At 49.4% G+C, this 22,065-nt stretch overlaps 1 protein-coding gene across 1 annotated transcript; it reads left to right on the forward strand.

Annotated features, from left to right (window-relative positions):
* Nucleotides 1–2,981: 2,981 nt before the first annotated feature.
* On the forward strand, nt 2,982–6,758 carry LOC121025061 (paraneoplastic antigen Ma6F-like). Its single transcript, XM_040467455.1, is given in 2 exon segments — nt 2,982–4,356; nt 4,521–6,758. Coding segments are annotated over 2 exon segments (2,328 nt in total). The 5' UTR covers nt 2,982–3,446; the 3' UTR covers nt 5,939–6,758.
* The last annotated feature ends 15,307 nt before the right edge of the window (nt 6,759–22,065 follow it).

Genomic DNA, 22,065 nt, shown 5'->3' on the forward strand with positions numbered 1-22,065 from the left:
CTTTGAAACAGCACACCTGTGTCCCTTGGATAAATGCCTAGTAGTACAATTGCTGGGTCATAGGGTAATTCTATTTTTAATATTTTGAGGAACCTCCATACTGTTTTCCAGAGTGGCTGCACCAGTCTGCATTCCCACCAGCAGTGCAAAGGAGATCCTCTTTCTCCGCATCCTTGCCAACATCAGTTGTTACCTGAGTTGTTAATGTTAGCCATTCTGACATGTGTGAGGTGGTATCTCACTGTGGTTTTGATTTGTATTTCCCTGATGATGAGTGAAGTTGAGCATTTTTTCATGTGTCGGTTGGCCACCTGGTGTCTTCTTTGGAGAAGTGTGTATTCATGTCTTTTGCCCATTTCTTCACTGTATTATTTGTTTTTTGGGTGTTGAGTTTTATAAGTTCTTTATAGATTTTGGATACTAACCCTTTATCAGATATGTCATCTGCAAATACATTCTCCCATTCTGTCAGTGAGGTCCCAGTAGTTCATTTTTGCTTTTCTTTCCCTTGCCTCTGGAGATGTGTTGAGTAAGAAATTGCTGTGGCCAAGAGCAAAGAGGTTTTTGCCCGCTTTCTTCTGGAGGATTTCGATGGCTTCCTGTCTTACATTGAGGTCTTTCATCCATTTTGAGTTTATTTTTGTGTATGGTGTAAGAAAGTGGTCCAGGTTCATTCTTCTGCATGTCGCTGTCTAGTTTTCCCAGCACCACTTTCTGAAGAGACTGTCTTTATTCCACTGGATATTCTTTCCTGCTTTGTCAAAGATTAGTTGGCCATACGTTTGTGGGTCCATTTCTGAGTTCTCTATTCTGTTCCATTGATCTGAGTGTCTGTTCTTGTGCCAGTACCATACAGCTTGATGGTCTTGATGATTACAGCTTTGTAGTATAGCTTGACGTCCCGGATTGTGATACCTCCTGCTTTGGTTTTCTTTTTCAAGATTGCTTTGGCTATTCAGGGTCTTTTGTGGTTTCATACAAATTTTAGGATTATTTGTTCCAGTTCTGTGAAGAATGCTGGTGTTATTTTGATAGGGATTGCACTGAATATGTAGATTGCTCTGGGTAGTATTGACATTTTAACAATATTTGTTCTTCCTATCCAGGAGCATGGAATCTTTTTCCATTTTTTGTGTCTTCTTCAATTTATTTCATCAGCTTTCTATAGTGTTCAGTGTATAGATTTTTCACCTCTCTGGTTAGATTTATTCCTAGGTATTTTATGGTTTTTGGTGCAATTGTAAATGGGATAAATTCCTTGATTTCTCTTTCTGTTGCTCTATTGTAGGTGTATAGGAATGCAACCGATTTCTGTGCATTGATTTTTATATCCTGCAACTTTGCTGAATTCATAGGTCAGTTCTAGCAGTTTTTTGGTGGAATCTTTTGGGTTTTCCATATAGGGTATCATGTCATCTGCGAAGAGTGAAAGTTTGATCTCCTCCTGGCCGATTTGGATGCCTTTTATTTCTTTGTGTTATCTGATTGCTGAGGCTAAGACTTCCAATAATATGTTGAATAAGAATAAAGCCATACATTTTTAAAAGAAGAATGAATTATATAACCCTTAGCAAGATTAATTAAGAAAAAAGAGAACGAATACTAGTCAATATCGGGAATGAAATAGGGATAGCAAATAGATCATATAGGTATTAAAAGAATAATGAGCAACTATTAGGATGGTCCTTATGCCAATAATTTTGATAACTTTGACAAAAGTGACACATTCCTTGGAACCAAACAATTTACTGAAAGTGACGACAGATTGCATAGGAAATAGGAATAGCTCAATTTCTTATAAATACATTTAATTTTCTATCAAAAACTTCCCTAAAAGCATAACAAACACGACAAAGGAACAATCCAGGCCCAGATGATTTCATGGTGAATTCTAGCAAATACTTAAGGAATGAACATCATCAATCTCACACAACCACTTTCAGAAGATAGAAGAGCAGGGAACACTTCCCAAGTCATTTTTGTGAAGCTGTGATAAATCTTGATAAAATATTATGTAAAAAGAAGTACAGAAAAACAACCCTCAAGAACAATATAGCAAAAATCTTTTACTATCAGCCAATCAAATCCAGCACTATATAAAAGGAGTTTTTCTATTGCCTATTTATGGATTCAGGGCACAGGTGTTCAGTGACTCGCCACTCAGCTGTTAGGTGAATCTATAATTTACATGACACAATGCCCACACACTTTCCTACAGAATGGCAGCCTGGGTGGTTGAGAGCTGGCTTTACAATGCAAAAAGTTGTGGCGGGGCTCCTAACCTGAAACACATGACCTGTGTCTGCTGTGGAAATTCCAGGCTTAATGAGGGAAGGCTGTGAGTACAGAGTGGTAATGGGGACCTGTTCTTAGGTTCCTCTGTCCCCTAACCCTTAGTTTGCAGCCCCCACACATTGGCCACAATTATTGATGGGTCTATTTTGTAGCTGGAGGGCCAAAGGGTCTGCCTGTTGCTTCTGGAGGCTCCAAGGCTTGTCACATCAAGCCCTAACCAAGCAGGTCCCGTTGTCACGGCAACACGGATGCCTCTTCTCCTGCTCTCCTGATCCTGGCATTTGCCCTGCACTGAGATACCGAGATCTTGTTCCCTCATCCACCTGGGGATTCTGGGAACACCGGGAAGCCCACGTGGCCTTAGTACCGAGGACTTGGGAGACCTGCTGGACTGTGCAGTCCTGGGCAGTGCAGCTGAGGTGCATTCTTCTGATCCTGTCGCTCCAGGGCTTTGAGGTGGCCTCCAGAGTCGCCCCACAGCTCGCAGGTGGCGTGTCCCTGCCCAGCAGCGCCTGCAGAGTCAGAGAAAGTGAGCCGGAGACCAGGGGCTTTGCTCCAACGGGACCCTGGAAGTACCGAGCGCCTTGGGTAAGGGCTGGATCTCTGCCAAGGCAGGCAGTGGGGGCAGGAGGCGGAACCCAGTCGGCGCTGGAGGGGAGGGGTGGGAAGAGCTCTTGACTGCGGAGGGCGGCTCCAGTTGCAGAGGGGCAGGTGCTGGTGGGAGAGGGCGGGACCCGGTGCCTAGGTCGCCCAGGCAGAGCAGGGGTGCCCTGGGTCCAGCCCTAAGAAAGAGAGGATGGGAAGGCTCCTGGCTGTGGGGATCAGGAAGGGAGGGCTCCCGGCTGCTGCGGGGTTGCAGACGATGGTGGGAGGGGCTCCGGCTGCAGTGGCCCCAGCAGGGGTGTCGGACAAGGCGAAAGGGGACCTTCTCCTTGCAGAGGTGAAGGGCTGCATGGTGGGGGTTCTGAGTCGTGGCCTGGAAGACGTGAACTGGCCAGGGAGGAGTTCCAGGTCGGTGTGGGGGGCGGTGCGGTGGGCTGTCTGGCACCAGTGTCCCTCTCTCCCCTTTGCACCCACAGGCCTCCACTGCAGAGCCTGCGACAGTCTGCGCGCCCCTGTGCGATCGCGCCCCTCCCCGGCAGGTATCCGCGATGGCACTGGCTATGCTTCGTGGCTGGTGCAGGTGGATGGGCGTGGATGCTCAGCGCTCGCTGCTCATCCTGGGCATTCCCCACGACTGTGAGGACCAGGAATTCCAGGAGGCCGCGCAGGCTGCCCTCCAGCCCCTGGGAAGATACCCAGTGCTGGGCAAGGTGTTCAGAAAGGAGTTCAGATCCAAGGTCGCCTTGGTGGAGATGGCTCAGTATTTAAACCGAAGTGTGATCCCCCGACAAATACCAGGCATGGGAGGACCCTGGACTGTGGTCTTCCTGCCCCAGGCCCCAGAATCAGAGTCACAGGATACACCCAATTTCCTTGCACAGACCCAGAGGCAAGCAGGGGTTGCCTTGGCAGGCGAGGCAGGAGCTGGGCATGGGGCAGGAGCTGAAGGCAAAGCAGCTTCTGGAGGCAAGGAAGGGGCTGGAGGCGGGGCAGCAGCTGGAGGCGGGGCAGGAGCTGGAGGCGGGGCAGTGGCTGGAGGCGGGGCAGCGGCAGGAGGCGAGGAAGGAGCTGGAGGCGGGGCAGCAGCTGCAGGCGGGGCAGGAGCTGGAGGTGAGGAAGGAAGCGAGGCAGAAGCTGGAGGCGAGGCAGGAAGTGAGGCAGGAGCTGGAGGTGAGGAAGGAACTGGAGGCGAGGCAGCGGCTGGAGGCGGGGCAGGAGCTAGAGGCGAGGCAGGAGCTGGAGGCGGGGCAGCGGCTGGAGGCAGGGCAGCAGGTGGAGGCGCAGAAGGAGCTGGAGGTGAGGAAGGAACTGGAGGCAAGGCAGGAACTGGAGGCAAGGCAGCGGCTGGAGGCGGGGCAGCGTCTGGAGGCGGGGCATGAGCTGGAGTCGAGGCAGCAGCTGGAGGCGTGGCAGCGGCTGGAGGCGGGTCAGCGGCTGGAGGCCAGGAAGGAGCTGGAGGTGAGGAAGGAACTGGAGGCTAGGCAGCAGCTCTGGAGGCGGGGCAGGAGCTGGAGGCAAGGCAGAAGCTGGAGGCTGGGCAGCGGCTGGAGGCGAGGAAGGAGCTGGAGGCGGGGCAGCAGCTGGAGGCGGGGCAGCAGCTGGAAGCCTGGCAGCGTCTGGAGGCGGGGCAGCAGCTGGAGGTGAGGGAGGAACTGGAGGCGAGGCAGTGGCTGGAGGTGAGGAAGGAACTGGAGGCGAGGAAGTGGCTGGAGGCGAGGAAGGAGCTGGAGGCAGGGCAGCCGCTGTGGGCCAGGCAGGGCCTGAAGAGGAAGCAGGAGAGTCAGATGAGGAGGGAGCCGCTGGGGACGCAGGAATTGCAGGTTTGTTAGGATCTGTGAGTGTGGCAGGAGCTGCAGGTGAGGCGGGACCTGCAGGTGAGGAAGGAGCTGTGGCTGTGGCAGGAGCCATAGGTGCGGGAAGATCCTGGACCCAGCCTTGGAGCCCGGCCTGGCAGCCTGTGCTGGAAAACAGGGCCTCTATGAAACTGAGAACCTTTCCTGGAATGGAAGAGCCACACCGAGAAGAAGAGCCCTTTGAGAGCTGGCTGGATCACGCCAGCGACATGCTGTACCTGTGGTGCCACGTCACAGAGAGGGAGAGGAGGAGGAGGCTGGTGGAGAGCTTGGGTGGCCCCGCACTGGATCTCGTGTGCGGCCTCCTGGCAGAAAACCCTGACGTCCCTGCACAGGATTGCCTGGCCGCGCTGGTCCAGGTGTTTGGGAGGAAGGACACCCCCACGACCGCACGGCTGAAGTTCCTGACCTGTGGCCAGCGGCCCCAGGAGACTCTCTTTGTCTATGTGATTCGCCTGGAAGGCCTGCTGCAGTCGGCCGTGGAGAAGGGGGCCATCCATCCCAACCTTGCGGACCAGTTACGCGCCCAGCAGGTGCTGATGCGGGCCCGCCCCAACGAGATGCTCGAGAACAAGCTGAGGAGGATGCGGCTGGACAGGAGACCACCTGGCTTCCTGGGGATGCTGCGGCTCATTCAGGAGACCGAGGCATGGGAGGCCACCGCAGCTAGGAGTGAGCACTTGCAAGTGGAAGAGGGGGCCCGTGTGGGCACCGGAGGCCTGGCCGCTGCCCGGGCCAGTGGAGAGGTTGCGGAAGCCTCCCCAGCCAGGGAAGGTGCTTCCCAGGCTGCCCTGGCCAACCTAGGGGCCAGTGAGGCCGTTCCTGGCAGTGCCGAAGCTGATACGGCTGCTCCTGAAGCCCATGATGCCGCCAGGGCAGCCCTCGTCCCTGAGGAGGCCCCCAAGATCTTCCCTGCCACGCAGGAAGATGAAAATGCTCCCGCCTCTGCGGGCCTAGATCAGGCAAGGCCCTCAGAGGCCCCAGGGGGCCCCACCCCTGCCCAGATGGGCAGCGCTTCCAAGGAGGGCCCGGGAGGTCCTGGCTGTGAGCCGGAGGGCCTCGCCCAGGCAGGAGACCAGGAGGCTGGGGAGCCCCTGGAGGAGGGGCCCAAGCCCATCCCAGAGGAGTCGGGAAACGAGGACGGGGCTGGGGAGGTGAGGCCCCCCAAGTCCTCCTCGGGCAAATAGGCTCAGAAGGCCCAGGGGCCCCCTCTCCTCTCAGGCAGCAGCGCTCTGGAGGCAGGGGGAGGCCACGCCGGGGCAGCAGCCTCTCCCCACATGGAGGCAACAACCCACCCAGCCCAAATTCGCAGGACCCCATCTTCCCAAGGCACCCTGGCCACCACCATCAGCCCTTCCAACGGACCAGGATGACCATACTTGATGCAGAGTGGGGCAGGGAGAGGTGCCCCCTCCCATGGCAGCTCCACCCCAGTCCCAGCCCCAGCCCTAGCCCCAGCCCGAAACCCTGCCAGTCCAGGCAGCCAGGCTGGGAAGCACCCCTGAGTGGCTGGCCCTAGCCTAGGTGAGGAGCACCTGAAAATGTGTGCCACCCACACTGGCCTGGGAGATGTTAGGGGCCGTCTCAAGGGTGCCGGCCCCTCGGGCCGCCCAAGAGGGGGACCCTCATTCACTGACCCGTGGAGCACGTCACTGCACGCTCTGAGAAGCCCACTTGTGCCTCTGTAGGCCCCTTAGTGACCCCCCGTGTCAAGTGGCACCCCCAGCTCCCCCTACACGCACCCTAGTTACCATTCCCGTGCAGAGCCCTGAGGTGTGCAGGAGCCCGCGGCGGGTGTCCTGGCCTGACGCAGCAGCCACCTCTCAGCCCCGGGTGTGTGGCACGAGCTTCAGTGCGAGCCCAGGCTCTGCTCACTGTCGTGCGGTGTCGTGAGCTCAGCCCATGCTTCCTCGGTGTAGGTTTAGGCCAACTGCTGCTTGTTCTTCTGGAGATGTGTGTGTGTTCTTATCGGAGCAGCCGCCCCCACCCCGCCCCGGAGACCTGTTGAAGCCCAATCCCAGGAGATGGCGGGAAGGACAGAAGAAGGCATGGCTGGTGCTGACCCTGCGACCTCAGGAAGGAGGCACTGGACCAAGGACAGAGGTGGCCTGCGGGAGTCTCCGTGGAAACCGTGCTGTGATGTGCCACTCTCTTGTTACTTGTGACTGAGTTTTTTTGGCTTGTCCGAGGGTCCCCGTCTGCATTTTCCAGCATCCTGTGAGTGTCCTGTGCACGCCATAGGGCAGGACCAGGCCCAAACATGTTGGCCAGAGGGGAGAGTGCCCTGGAGTGAGGGGCCATGGCCAGCATCCATCATCCTGGCCAAAGGCTGATCATGGGGCCCTCAGAAAGGGAGATTACAGCAGGAGGGCCACGGTGTTGGGGGGAACAGGGGCACCTCATTTGGGACCCAGGAGGAGGGGTTCCGTGACCTATGGGCTGTAGTGGCTGTTCGACATTCCTCTCTGTGTTGTCATTCCCTCTCTTCAATGGTTGCAGTAAATGTTTCTCTTCAATAAACTTCATTGAATGTTTGAGCTGAGTCTCGCTTCTGCTGTGGGCATTTGAGTGAAGGGTCTCTTCAATGGGTTCAGTAAATGTTTCTCTTCAATAAATTTCATTGAATGTTTCAGCTGAGTCTCACTTCTGCTGTGGGCATTTGAGGGAAGGTTCACCTGGGGGTGGGTTGGGGAATAACAGTGGCTTGGTACCCGCCATTGGCATTGGGTGTGGCCAGGGCAGGATCCAAGAGTTGCTTCTGGTCCTCTGGCTCGATTAGAGCCAGGTGACCTGACCTTTGGGCACAAGAAGTGTCTGATTGGGTCCCCATAAATCTCAGGGAACCCCCCAGGAATAAGTGGGTTAGGTATTCCGGGGGGGGGGAGGGATAGCAGATATGGCCTGAGGCCCATTATCTGGGCAGGGCTGAGAAGCTCAGGTCATCCAGATGGGTCAGAGAGTTCACGTGTATAATCCCAGAGACCCACTGGGCACAGAAAGGCCTGTGCATGAGGTTAGACACCCCTGCCAAGAGCTGCATGCAGGACTCCAAGTTGGGGGTTATCGCTTCCATTTGGGATCAACCTACCCCTGCCAGCTGACAATTGGCCCATCATGGTCTAGCTACTGAGGGATGTTGGGGGTACTTGGGAGGCTATGATGTCAAGGGACAGAGGGCAGGCTGGGCTGGGTTTCCACAGTGCTTCTGCCTTGCCAGGAAGGAGGACAGGCAGGGAGAGCTGTCCTCTGATCTTAATCCTGGGCAGGGTGGCCCCCAAAGGGGAGGGAGCACCCTCTCCTTCTCCTACTCCCCTTCCAGCCAACTCTGAGGGCACCAGTCATGTGTCCTGGGAGCAGACAGGGGGTAGTGGGACACGAGTAGGGGTCTGTGGATGTGGCCTGGGGAGTGGGCCTCTTCCTGCTTGGAGGTGAGTTCTGGATCTCTGCTTCTCACAGAGCACTTGGTGCCACCTGAGGCAGGCACCCATCCAGGGTGGAGGGCACTGTTGATCAGGGATCCCTTCCTTACATGCTGCAGCTGGAGGGGAAATTCTTGGAGAAGGCCATCATAAGGATTGAGGAGCCTGCCCAAACCCTCTAGGGCCCTGCATTTCACAAATTGAGGGCAGGCCTCCATCTGCCTCTGAACTGATTATTTAAGAGACAGAAGGAACAATAGGGCCTCTCCCTGCAGGTGTTTGGGAGAGAACAGTACTGTTGACCTGGAAATTGTGAAGGCCCCTTGGGGGCTCACTCAGTCTGTTCCCAGAGGTGTTCTCCAGCTGTTTTGAAGGAACAGTGGCTCTGACCAACCCCATGGTACAGATGAAGAACAGATTCCCCAAAGCAGCCAATGATGAGTGAGGACCTTGCAGAAAGCTGAGTCCCAGGCCCACAGCTGCTTGACCAGCCTTTGGGACCTGTGCATCTGGGGAGGCCCAGGCCATGTGGTGAGAGCTGCAGACAGTGGTGCTGCATGGATGGATGGGCCCCTGGAGATGCTTGGTAATGAGACAAATGGACAATGGAACGAGGGTTGCAGGGGATTGTTGAGAAGGGGGTCATCAGGACCATGCTTGCAGCCTCCTTGGCCTAGTGAGCTCAGCCCCGTGTTGTGGGGACCCTTGTATGTGTCCCATCAGAGTGTGCTTCAGGATTGGGGTAAGGTCCCCAGGTGGGCTCTGTTCTTGCTTCTTCAAGGAAGGTACCATCCTAACCACATCTGTCCTGTGTGTCTTAGCAGGGCCATGACAACTGGCCACTTTCCACCAGTGCTTTGGGATTTGGAAGGCAGAAAAAGAGGAGAGGGGATGGGAGTGTGGCTGATCCCTTGTCGCTCCACCATTTGGAGTATGCTTGTGCATGTGTATTCCCTGAGCAGGTGTGAGTGTGTGTGCGTGTATGAGTGAGTGTCAGTGAATGTGTGTGAGTGTGTGAGAGTGTGAGTGAATGTGAGAATATGGGAGTGTGTGACGGTATGTCTGTGTGCAAGAGTATGTGAGTGTGTAGGAGTGTGAATGTGTGAATAGGAGTGTGTGTCATGGAACATGGATTGGTGTGCATTGAATTCTTCTAGGATTGAGTGGGGGCAGCCACTTTCCCACCCGTCTGGAGGAGGGGAGACAGGAGGAGGGCTGGACCCCAGGCAGGCTGGCTCAAGTCTGGCCCTGGGAATCTGCCCTCCTCCTTCTGGGGCTGGTTTAGAAGAGAGAGGCCCCTGGTGGCCACTATAGCCTGGCCTTTCATCATCTCACCCCTGTAGGGAGAGAACTTGGAAAGAGATGAATGTGGCCTTTTCTCCCTTTTCCCTTTGCTTACTCTGCAGGATCGCCATGTCCAGGCCCCTGGGCACTTCACCTAGTGCTAGTAGGGCAGGTTCAAAGCCTAGGTGCCCGCCACTTCCCCAGGCTTGGGTGATTAGCCCAGTTCCCCTGTTGCTGGAGACCCCACAGAGCTGTGTGCCCTGCATTCCTCCTCAGCCAAGCTTTCCCCAGGCCCAGGAGCCTGTCTTATCCTCTGAACTGTTCCATGGCCAAAGCCCCATCATTTGAGGTGCAGCCCCTCTCAAGGCCACCATCCTCCTTTAGATCCCAACCTTTCCTCATGGATCCCAGAGCAGGGATTATTTCCAACCAAGAATTCTATCCCTGAACACGGGAATCCCTTCCACGAGCACTTTGGGTGCTGCCAGCATTTCTGGCTGCAGTGCTCCTGGCCCTAGTTGACCCTCTGGATTCAAACTCATGGTTCCCATTCTCACAGTAGAAATCCATAGGTCCCTATGTCCTTAGCATCTCCTTGTAAGCCGTGGTCCACATTACAAAGAGGAAAGATCAGCCCTCTAAGCAGATTGCTTTCCCTTGCCAGGGTATGGCTAGGGTAGATTTCTCCTTGGCAGGGCTGACAGCCAGCCTAGATCACCACTGAGTACCCTTGGGGCCTCTGGGCTTGTTCCAGGGCACGTTGTGCTGCTTAAGACTGGGCCCTGATATTCTCCCTGAGCCCAGATGCAGGTGTTCTAGCACATGCCCACTTGGGCTCTGCACAGGGGGATCCCCATGCCGCATACCCTCCATGGTGTGCTTTCTGTGGCACTGTTCATGCCAATGTCATCCATGGCACCCCTACACTTTGCTTCTAGTCCCACTTAACAATGTGAGAGCCATGATCCCACCTGGCTAAACAAGGGACAGCAGAAACCTAGCACTAACGGCCCTGCACACACAAGCCACTTGCTTTGTGTCATTGTGCTACACTCCCAGTAGCTTTGGCTACTTCCGGGCCTCTTCCAAATGCTCCTTGGTTCCTTTCTCTTCACTAACTGTGTGTTTCACATTACATAGCTGCTAATCACTTGGTTCACTTAAGACACGTAGACCCTAAAAAAAAAAAAAAAAAAAAAAAGACACGTAGACCTTTTAGTGATTGCCTTGTAATGATTGAATGTTGTCGCCAGTGGGGCAGCTCAGACAGTAAATTCTGGGAGCTGTGGCCCTCAGGGTTGTATATTTGGAGGAGGGAGTTCCTGCCTCCTTGCTTAAGTTTCCTTGCCAAAATATGGTACAAAACTGAACTCTATTCATTAAAGCAAACTAAAACTTAGGTACTAACACAATGCCACCATAGGTTTCCTTCACAACAAACTTCATGTTTACAAATTGTTTTTCATCTATTTTTGACTGGGGTTCACTTGATGCCAGAATTTCACACTTCTCCTAGTGCTACAACATAGAACTCTAGACTGTAGAGTCACCAAGTCACTGTGGCGTCAAAATAAACAAACAAATGGTTTAGAAAGAGACTACAGGTGGTATACACACACGCACACATGTGTACAATATAAGTGAAGGAAACATCAGTCATCACCATGAAAGGATGATTCAGAGATGGTATCAGCACATTTAGCAATTTGGAGGAAAACAGAGCAGATCGTTAACACATGGCGTACTCTAAAATATACATCCACAGGATTAAAGGCTAAATGTAAAGACAAATATTAGAATAAAATACCAGTGAGTACTTACATCGGCTCTGGATAGGAAAGAATATTCTGAGCTTAAAAACAGTGAAAGCAGGGGTGCCTGGGTGGCTCAGTCGGTTAAGCGTCCGACATCAGCTCAGGTCATGATCTCATAGTTCGTGGGTTCGAGCCCCACATCGGGCTCTGTGCTGACAGCTTGGAGCCCGGAGCCTGCTTCAGATTCTGTGTCTCCCTCTCTCTCTGCCCCTCCGCCCCCCCTCTCTCTCTCTTTCAAAAATAAATAAACATTAAAAAGTTAAAAAAAAAAAGAAACAAAGACTTAAAGAACAGAGGTACATGGTTTATAGTGCTAAAGAAAAAAGCCAAAACATGAAATTGTACACATAAATAGCATAGCCTTAACTATGAAAACAAAACAAAACAAACAACAACTAAAAGTAACATCAATTCTCATTACATGCCAGGCACTGGGTTGAGCAACTGGGCCTGCGCTCTCTCCAAGAGTCCTCAGAGGAGCCCTGGCGGGAGGTGGGCACTGTTATGGCCCCTCTTCTCCAGATGAGAACTGGGTGCAGAAAGATGCAGAGATTTGCTCAAAGTCCCACAGCCCCTCAGTGGATGTGCTGGGATTCTAGGTCAGGCTGGCAAGACCACACAGCCCGGCCCCTGGAAACAACGGAAAGAACCTCGAGGCATGTGGGTAGCAGTGACGGTCCTGGAAGCAGAGCCGACGGACACACGGCAGATTGCTAATGGTGACAGCTCTGAGAAATAGCTGAATGAAAGACATACCGCACATGGGGAGCAGTGATGGATGCTCCCTGGGTGGGGAGTATGTCGTGCTTCTGCCACCAAAGCAAAAACTCAAGAACGTCGATGTCTTTTTAAAGCCTCCAAGAAAGAGGCTGGATGTACATGTGTCACATACTCACGGCAACTGCATGCTTATGAGATGCGATGATGGTGAATTCTCAGCTTCTCTTCTGAGGCCTTTAGTCAAGCGTGCACTCCTAGACACAGTGGCAGAAGAGACCCAGTGGGGTGTGCCCTAGTCTTCACCTCCCACATGCTCCTAGGCATGGCCCTGTTGCCAGCTTTCTGCTGGGGCAGGTGTTGGGATGTCTATCTGGCGTCCCCTGGGATGTCATCCCTTCCCCGTCTTGGGGCCCTACTGGGTGTCTCCTTGTGCACCATTTTTTTTTGTGCACACCACCTGCTCACTCTTAGCCAGGTCAAACTTGTTGCACACGTGGTACCCTGGTCCAAGCATGATGACAAGCAAGGGTGGCCAGGACCCCTGGAAATGGAAAGGAAGAGAGCAACAGAAGGGCTAAGGCAGAAGTGGAACAGGCCTTTCGGCTCACCTTAGTCCCTGTTCCGGAAAGCACACCAGACGCCAGACACGGGGCCTGCAGACGTGGGCTCTAATCCCACCGTACCTGACCTTGGGGGACCCTCATGTCCTTCCCAGGCCCTCCGTCTGATGCTGTGGCTGTCCTCAGACCAGAAGATGTGGGGACCAGCACCAGGCTCTGTGGAAGCCCAGGGCAAAATGGACTCCCAGAGGGGAGGCAGATCAGTGGTTCAGGTGTGAAGTGCATGTCAGGCAGGACTCATGTCCCCATCTCCACTCCCACCCCATCCTGGGAGTCAGACTTCCTAGTAGAGACCAAGGAACAGGACTGAAAGGGCTTGGCACAGCTTTATAATTGGAGGGGATCTGGGCACATGGGCAGGAAGCAAGGTGAGGCTGCACAAGAAGATGGGGAGCCCCCCGTGGGGCCAGTGGGTTTGAGCTGGCATGAGGGGATGCCTTTGCCCACGTTGTCCCAGAGCCTTTGGGGTCTTTCCTGGGGCAGAAACTGGTCCCTGGGAGAGACCTGGGTAAGGCCCCAGAGAGGCCACAGGGCCTCGGGGTGATCAGGGCCAGGCCACTGCCCACATACGCGGACCCTGTGGACCCCGTGTCCCTTGCCAGTCCTCTCACCGACCCCCTCAGCCTGCAGCAACCATGCAGCTTGAAACAAGGAGCTCCTGTCCCCTTAGGTTGTACTTGGTGTTCCCAGGGCTGTGCTTCCTTGCCCCGGAGCGGAGCACATCGCCTGTTGCTGGAGGCCCTCAACCTCCTCAGGCACAACCCTCAGGACAACCCCTTCTGCCCTACCCCCTCGCCCACACCCCTGCTGGATCTGGGACAACTCCCTCTCCTGGGGCTCCAGCTGCACAGCTCCAAGCTGGGGCTTGTTACCTCAGGCCATGTCCCTGTCTCTCCAGGACTTCCTAAGGAACCTTAGGCTCTTAGTGGCTGTGTCCAGGCACAACTTGGTGGACAGGGGAAGGGGGTCTTCCTTTTCTCTGTCATTCAAGTACAGAGGAGCGGTGGTGGCATTCGCAACACCCTAGTTCAGAGGGCACTGTCCCACCGAGTCCATCCAGTGCAGCCTTGCCCAGGGCCAAGGCTCCCCTTTGATGTTGCCATCACCCCCAAAGAGGGCCCAAGCGCACCTTTTCCATCGTGGGGGCTCAGGGGTGCTGGGACTGTTGGGTGGAGGGGTGGGGAGAAACTAGCTGGGCCTAGGGGCCTCCTCCATGCAGCCCCTGCCATTTGTAGGAACAGTTCCTTCTCCTTCCACATATGGATGCAGGACCAAATTATTTATTTACACTGGAGGCCACAGCAGCTCCTAAGTCACCCTACCCCAGTGCACACAGAACCAGACTGTGAAGTGGCAGTGGCCACCATAGCTCTTTCCTATACACATGCCAAAGACTGTTTCCATGTGCCATTCTCACATCATATCTGTCTAGTTTTAGGGAGCATCACCTGAATCTGGTACTTCAGGGCACAAAGAAAAAGCTGTATCAAACTCCTCCAATCCATACCATTAAATGATGGTAAGATTACATTTAGGTAACCCTGGACTATATTCCCACATGGTCATTGCATGGTAACATTTAAAAAAATTTTTTTTAATGTTTATTTATTTTTGAGATAGAGAGAGACAGAGCATGAATGGGAGAGGGTCAGAGAGAGAGGGAGACACAGAATCTGAAGCAGGCTCCAGGGTCTGAGCTGGCAGCACAGAGCCTGACGCGGGGCTCGAACTCACGGACCGCGAGATCATGACCTGAGCCGACGTCGGACGCTTAACCGACTGAGCCACCCAGGCGCCCCTGCATGGTAACATTTAAACAGACAACTGGTGCAAACTCCTTAAAGACCCATTGTCTCCTTGATCAGTTCAACCCCCTCTCCTTTTTCCTTCACATCACCCCTCCTTATGCCTTCCTGGGGACCAATGTGCAAACATTCTGGTCAGCTTTGTGGGCATGGTCTTGGGGGTCCAGAGCCATATCTAGAATTGCCATGAGGCGCTGCAGATGGGGAGCTGTCCTGGGCTTGAGATGCTGCTGGAGGAAGTCAGGCTGACCTATTTGCTCCATGCCCCGAGCAGGCCCCTGCCCTGGCGCTGGTGGGCTGGGGCATATGTGTATTTATTTGTGTTCCTGCAGCCCCAGTCTGACTGACAAGGAGACCGCCCGTGTGGGGGCTCCGGTTGCAGGATCAGGTCCTGAATCCTCCCAGAGGGGAGCTGCACTGGGAGGGAAGGCCTCAGGGAATGCATACAGAAGCAGCCTGGTTGTGTGGGAAAGGGCCCCCGAGGGGGGTGGGAGATATGCTTGCCTCTCTTGAACTTCTTGGCCTGGTGGGAACCAGGTGGGAACCTGGTGGGAACCCAGGGTGATGGCTGAGAGGTAGAGTGGCCCATGAGGCCTTTGGGAAGGCCTGGAAGGGGCAAGACAGGAAGCGGATCAGGGAAGAGCCAAGGCATCACTGGGTAGGGGCAAAGACTTCTGGCACCTGTGGCCCTGGGCTCTGATTGTGGCAAAGTCCCTTCTGTGTAGGTCTCTAGGCACCACCCCCAACAGAAGAGGGAAAGCCTGGAGGGCTGAGGGGGCTGCCAGGGCCAGAAGGGCCAGGAGGAAAAGAAGGAGAGAAGGACAGAAGGAGTGACTGAGAGGCAAGCATCATCCTGCCTGCCCTATAGGTGGCTTCCATGGTGACTCAGTGCCCCAGCAGATCTAGTGGTGAAAAACTGCCTTTCACCTCTGTGAGAAACACCTGCTCAGAGGAGAGGTGAAGGACACATCCTGGGAGTCTGCTTCTTTCACTGGTTGCCAAGGGGGTGTCCCATGCCTAATGCATTCTTCTCCAGGAGATGGGCACTGGGAGGTCCTAGAAGAGGTTGGGGGGTGCATCCGTGGGGTCTGTTGCTGACCTGTTCACTCACATTTCCGTGTGACTGTTCTGTTGTCAGGCCACCTGTTATGCCAGCATCAGACACACAGAGAAGAAAGGGCTAATGGTCCCCGCTTCACAGCTCCACAGTCTCCTAGAGGAAAGAGATAAGGGAGGGTTTTGCCACCACCATTAAGGTCTAAAGGGGGCCAATGAACTCTCAAAACTTCCTTACCCTGAGGAAGAACTGCTGGGAGCAGCATACAAATCAAGCAAGACAGGAATGGTAAGGGTTCAGATAAAGTGAGGGAGAATAAATTGAGATGATTACAGAAAGTAAATGGACTCTTAAAATCAACAGAAGAGGGCACTCTATATGTGAAATTAGAAAATCTTTTTTAAAAATCTCCCTCTACAATTGCAGGAAAACTAATTTTGGGTGAAAATGATGAACAGAAGGTCAAAGGCAAATCTCATACAAAGTTATTAAAATAAAAGAGAGAATACAGAGCATCCCTCTAGACATTAAAAGCATTCTGGAAGGAAATGTGTACAAAACAGATGGAACTACAATCCTTTATTGTAAAGCAAGCTAAAGGCATTTAGAAAAGATTCAAGACATGAAAGAACAACATAAATGAGAATAGAAAAACTCAGAAATAAGATGATAGATTCAGGAAAGAATTAGAAATAAAAGGTTTTAATTTTTTAATGTTTATTTATTTTTGACAGAGAGAGAGCATGAGCAGGGGAGAGGGAGATATAGAATCTGAAGTAGGCTCCAGGCTCCAAGCTGTCAGCACAGAGCATGATGTGGGGCTCAAAATCATGTACTGGGAGATCATGACCTGAGACAAAGTTGGACACTCAACCGACTGAGCCATCCAGGTACCCTTAGAAAGAAAAGATTTAAAAAATTGCGTTAAATTTCAGAAATTAAGACTAAAGTAAAAGGAAGCAAAGAATGAATAAAGGACACATATAATGCCTTAAGAGAAATAGAAGAAAATAAGGGAATTTTTTAAAGAGGAAAGATGAATAAAGAGAAGAGCATTTGAAAGAACATGACAAATACAGGAGATACGCAAGAAAAAAAGATCTAGTATACATATAATAGGAGCCTCCAAAGATTAAAAATCAAAGCAAAGGAAAAGAAGAAGTACTAAAATGTATAATTCAAGAAAACTTGGAGAATGGTATGTTGCCATGACTCCTTTCTATTAGAGAATGAACTTCAGACAATGAAAATAAATGAAGGGACACCAATAAAGGCTGGTGGTAAGCATTAAATATATATTTACATATAGAATAAGGCATAAATGAGGGACATGGGAAGAGAGGGGAATATATAGTGGCTATATGTCACAACAGTTCCACATAGTGCAACTGGTGAACAAAGAATGGGGACAGTGGAAAGAGCAGATGCACAATTTTTTAAACTCTTTTCTGTAATTATGGTGATGAAACAGCTGGTCTTGTTATATGGAGCATGTATTTTTAATTTTTTTTTAATGTTTATCTACTTTTGAGAGAGAGACAACGTGCTAACAGGAGAGGGGCAGAGAGAGAGGGAGACACAGAATCTGAAGCAGGCTCCAGGCTCTGAGCTGTCAGCACAGAGCCTGATGTGGGGCTCGAACCCATGAACCATGAGATCATGACCTGAGCCGAAGTCAGACACTCAACAGACTGAGCCACCCAGGCGCCCCATGGAGCATGTTTTATAAGTCAGTAGTAGTTTTATTTATTTATTTAGTGTTTAGTATTAACTATTTAGTGTTATTATTTATTTATTACATAAAAATATAATACCAAAATATTGTTTTTGAATTTATAAGTTTGTGTTGTTTTTCATATATAAAAATTACTCTTTTTAAATTTTATTTTTTAATGTTTTTATTTAATTTTGAGAGAGAGAGAGAGAGTACTAGTGAGGGATGGGCAGAGAGAGAGGGAGACACAGAATCTGAAGCAGGTTCCAGTCTCCGAGCTGTCAGCACAGAGCCCGATGTGGGGCTCAAACTCACAAACTGTGAGATCATGACCTGAGCTGATGTCAGACGCTCAACCAACTGAGCCACCAAGGTGCTCCTATAAAAATTACTCTTATTGGGGTGCCTGGGTGGCTCAGTCGGTTAAAGTGTCTGATTTTGGCTCAGGTCATGATCTCATGGCTCGTGAGTTCAAGCCCTGCATTGGGCTCTGTGCTGACAACTCAAAGCCTGGAGCCTGCTTCAGATTCCATGTCTCCCTCTCTCTCTGCCCCTCCTCTGCTCATGCTCTCTCTCTCTCTCAAAAATAAATAAACATAAAAAATTTTAAAAATTACTCTTATTAAATTTTATTAATAATAATAAAACATTTTTAAGTAAAAGGGTCTATACTTTAGTATGTTTAACTGCACCTTTTTTCTTATTTCTTAAAATATTATTTTATTGTGGTAAGAATGTTGAAGATTGAAACCTACCGTATTAACAAGTGTTTATGTGTATAATAGATTATTGCTGATTATAAATACAATGTTGTAGGACAAATTTCTAGAACTTACTCATCTTTATTAACTGAAACTTTATGTTATGTCTGTTGATTAGTAATTCTCCCATTTCTTCCACCCCTCAGCCCCTGGTAACCAGCATTACCTTCTTTGATTCTATGAATCTGACTATTTTAGAGAACTCATATAAGTGGAATCATGCAGTAAATGTCCTTCTGTGAGTGTTGTATTTCAGTGAGCATAATATCTTCAAGGTTCATCCATGTTGTTACATATCACAGTTTTTTTTTAAGGCTGAATAGTATTCCATTATGCATACAGACCACATTTTCTTTATCCATTCATCTGTCAATGAACATTTAGGTTGTCTCTACCTCTTGGCTACTGTGAATAATACTGCAATGAACGTGGGACTGCAGATATCTCTTCCAGATCCTAATTTAAGTTCTTTTGGATAAATACCCAAAAGCGTAATTGCTGTATCATATGGTAGATCTATTTTTAATATTTTGAGGAAGCTATATATTTTTTTCATAGTGGCTACACCATTTTACATTGCACCAACAGCGTACAAGGGTTCAGTCTCTCCACATCCTTGCCAACACTTGTTACCTATTGTGGGTTTTTTTGTTTTTGATAACCATGTTGACAGGGGTGAGATGAATATGTGAAAATGTGACTGTATGCAGTAAAAGGGACTTTGTAGATTGACTTAGTTAAGGTTCTTTATTTTTTTCATTTTTAAAATGTTTACTTATTTTTGAGAGGGAGAGAGCGCAAGTGGGGGCAGTGCAGAGAGACAGGGAGACACAGAATCTGAAGCAGGTTCCAGGCTCTGAGCCAACAGCACAGAACCCAAGGTGGGGCTAATTTTACTATCATCTTACTGATGACATAAACAGTAGATTAACACATACTTTGTATGTTATATATATTATATACTATATTCTTACAATAAAGTTAGCTAGAGAAAAGAGAATATTATTCAGAAAATTATAAGGGAGAGAAAACATTTACAGTACTGGCCTATATTTATTGTAAGTGCACTTGTGCAGTTCAAACCTGTGTTGTTCAAGAATCAACTGTATTTTTTTCTTTTTTTGTATATTTTTTAAATTTTAACTTGTTTTATTTTTTATTTTTTTAAAATTTACATCCAAATTAGCATATAGTGCAACAATGATTTCAGGAGTAGATTGCTTAGTGCCCCTTACCCATTCAGCCCATCCCCCCTCTCACAACCCCTCCTGTAACCCTGTTTGTTCTCCATATTTATGAGTCTCTTCTGTTTTGTTCCCCTCCCTGTTTTCATATTATTTTTGTTTCCCTTCCCTTATGTTCATCTGTTTTGTCTCTTAAAGTACTCATATGAGTGAAGTCATATGATTTTTGTCTTTCTCTGACTGACTAATTTCACTTAGCATAATACCCTCCAGTTCTATCCACGTAGTTGCAAATGGCAAGATTTCATTCTTTTTGATTGCCGAGTAATACTCCATTATATATATATATATATATATATATATATATATATATATATATATATACCACATCTTCTTTATCCTTTCATCCAACACGTACACCCCCATGTTTATAGCAGCACTATCAACAATAGCCAAAGTATGGAAGGATCAACTGTATTTGTACACTCATGTTCACAGTACCATTATTCACAATTACTAATACATGGAAGCAACCCAGGTGTCCACTGATGGATAAATGGACAAACAAAATGTAGTCTATCCATACAATGAAATATTATTTAACCTTAAAAAAGCAGGAAATTGTGACTCCTGCTATAATATGGATGAACCTTGAGGACATTATGCTGAGTAAAATAATCCAAACACAAAGGGACAAATAGTGTACAATTCCACTTCTATGAGGTCCCTAGAGTCATCAAATTCATGGAAACAGAAAGTGGGATTGTGGTTGCCAGGGGCTGGAGAGGGAGACGGGGAGTTGTTGTTTGATGAGAACAGGGTTTCAGTTTTACAAGTTTGGCATTTTGTAGTTTTGAAAAAGTTTTGTAAATTGGTTACACAACAATGTGAATATACTTAAACTACTGAACTGTATACTTAAAATGATTAAGATGGCAGATTTTATGTTATGTGTATTTTATCAGAGTTAAAAATTTTAAAAAAGAAAAAGAAAAGCTAGCTAAGCATTTTTAATTTTGGCACACTGAAACTCCATTTTACAAGTAAGGACAAGCAATTTTAACCACAGGGATTTGAGAAACTCTGAAGCTGCTGACAACCAGTTAGAACCACCTTGTGCCAATATTTCTCATCCACAGTCCATCTGAGGGGAAAGCTTTTCAATATCCAGCGATGCCTTGTGGAGGAAGTGCCAGCTGGGCCTGCAGCACCACAGCCAGCATCCTGAAACCATGGGACGAAAGCCCAGGACAAGGGAAAGGAGCCTCAAGAAATAGCTCCACTATTGCTGTTTTATGGACAGTGACATCACCAACCTGCTAGAAGTCTACTAAGTAAATATAGTCCTTGGCAATTACTGAAAAGAGTCTTTTCTTCCAATGTTCCCAGAATGCTTAGCCTGAGTAGCCTGACCTGATGTAGCCTGCTGAGTGAGACTGCAGTGTGTGGACTGGGAGCCTATAGCGATTGGCTCCATTAGCAGCATGGGCTCACACACCCACTCTCAACTCCCACCCCCACCCCACCCCACCCCCACTGCTAGTGTGTGTCTGCCTGGACTCCTCCCTCCTCTCCAACTTGCCAGAGTATTAACAAGGCCCCATCCCCTAGTCAGTGCTGTATGCTGAGTAAAAATAATATATATACACATGTAGAGGGCAAAACATTTTTATCCTTTGGATTGATTCAGTCTAGATTGGAAAAAGTGAAGGTTAAGGTCAGTAGGACCATTGCTTTTTCTTTTCCAGTGTCTGAAGAAATAGGAATGTAAACTGAGTTATACCAGTTGGCCACAAAATTGAGTTCTAAAGTTTATGTAACTGAAAGCCTATTTAATTTTAGCACAGAGACATATTCATCCATTCAATAATCACTTTTGGAGCACCTACACCATGCCAATGACTGGACTGGGAGCTGGAATGACCACACACCCTCAGCACAGCACACACACACCAGTACCTAGTGGAGGAGATGCTGAAACATGCACTTGTAAGTCAGGGGGTGTGTGCTGTTGAGAGCCAAGACAGGGGATGTCAGGGGACAATAGAAAGTGACAGCTCCCCCACACAGCCAGTATGGAAGTCTTCCAGGGGCACTCTAAGCAGAAAAAGGGTAGGAGTTAGCCAGGCCAAGGACGTGGGAATACAAGGCAGTGAAAAGCACTTACAGGCAAAAAGGAGCACAGTGAGTTAAAGGTGGGGATGGCAAGCTGTAAAGGGCCAAAGGGTAAATATTTTTACCTTTGTGGGCTCAACTCTGCCAGAAATGAATTGGCATGGCTGTGTGCCAGTATAACTTTATTTATGGGCACCAATCTTTGGATTTCATATAATTTTCACATGTCACAAGATACTATTATTCCTTTCACTTTTTTCAACCATTTAAAAATATTAAAACCATTCTTAACTTTACAGTCATACAAAAACAGGCAATGGGTCAGATTTGAGAGAGAAAAAAGACATGCTGCATATAAGGCACATTGTTCTGCACCCTGCTCCTTTCACACATTCACACATTCACACAATTTGAAATCCTTTCCATACCAATGTCGATGTTGCCTCAATCTTTTTGTACATTGCATGCTAATCCATTGTGTGGATATGCCTTAATCATTTAATCTCCCATTGTGGACGTTTAGGGGGTACCAATCTCATGCTATTACAAACTATGTGGCAGTGAGGATCTTATATATACTTCTTTCACCCATGAGAAGGTTTATCTATAGAATAAATATTCCTGGTAGTATGATAATTTGGTCAAAAGCTTTGTACGTTTGGATTTTTAGTGAATTCTACCAACTTGCTCTCCATAGGAGTGGTACCAATTTCTACTCCTGCCAACAACAAATGGGGGTTTCTATATCCCCTCAACCTTACCAGTACTGTGTGATCTGACCTTCAGAATTTTGCCAATTAGCTTGGTGAAAAATAGTGTCT

This window comes from Herpailurus yagouaroundi, unplaced genomic scaffold (assembly GCF_014898765.1).
Source record: "Herpailurus yagouaroundi ecotype Mexico unplaced genomic scaffold, PumYag 67493, whole genome shotgun sequence".
Classification (NCBI taxonomy): Eukaryota; Metazoa; Chordata; class Mammalia; order Carnivora; family Felidae; genus Herpailurus; species Herpailurus yagouaroundi.